The sequence below is a fragment of the Penaeus monodon genome, chromosome 29 (genome assembly GCF_015228065.2).
Source record: "Penaeus monodon isolate SGIC_2016 chromosome 29, NSTDA_Pmon_1, whole genome shotgun sequence".
NCBI classification, from domain to species: Eukaryota; Metazoa; Arthropoda; class Malacostraca; order Decapoda; family Penaeidae; genus Penaeus; species Penaeus monodon.
Window position 1 is genome coordinate 31,322,548 of NC_051414.1, and position 533 is coordinate 31,323,080.

The window sequence follows — 533 nt, forward strand, 5'->3', positions numbered from 1 at the left end:
AGCGCACACGACGAGGAGGCTCCTCATCGCGAGACCAAGCTGAGGAAAGAAAAGTTAATGAGAAAGACAGAAAAAAAACCCATCTGTCTGAATTTTCGAAGACTGAAGCTTTTCGTCAGTTTTTATCTTGGGATTTCGAGTTGAATTTTTTTTTTGATCTGTTCTTGTTTTTTATTTACAATATCACAGGACTAAAATGAAAGAATAAGTTGTTCATTGCCATAGAAATACAATATTTGGAAGGGAAAGTTAATGACGAAACAGGTATATAGTAAAACAGGTAGAACCATGCATTCATTCAGTTTCCCTTCTGAAATTAGATAGCTTTTAACAACTCTGTGATCGAAGTTTTTGTTATTTTTCATTTTCTTGTTTGTACAAAATCTAGAGCTAAAAAGTGAGAAAAATAGATATTGGTTGATATAAAAATACAGTGACTGGAATACAGAAAATGAACTGATTTTTTTTTCTTGCTGATGCAGTATCAATCAATCTTTTTGTAGGCAAATATATAGTGAATGAAGTATAAAAGT

At 31.9% G+C, this 533-nt stretch overlaps 1 protein-coding gene across 1 annotated transcript in view; it reads right to left on the minus strand.

Moving 5' to 3' along the window:
* Positions 1-533, minus strand: part of LOC119591671 (glycine-rich cell wall structural protein 1.8-like) — a gene marked incomplete in the record, with an annotated part of 2,433 nt that overhangs the window by 802 nt on the left and 1,098 nt on the right. The window contains 1 exon segment of the mRNA XM_037940422.1: positions 1-39. Within this exon segment, the coding sequence (XP_037796350.1) occupies positions 1-39 (39 nt within the window).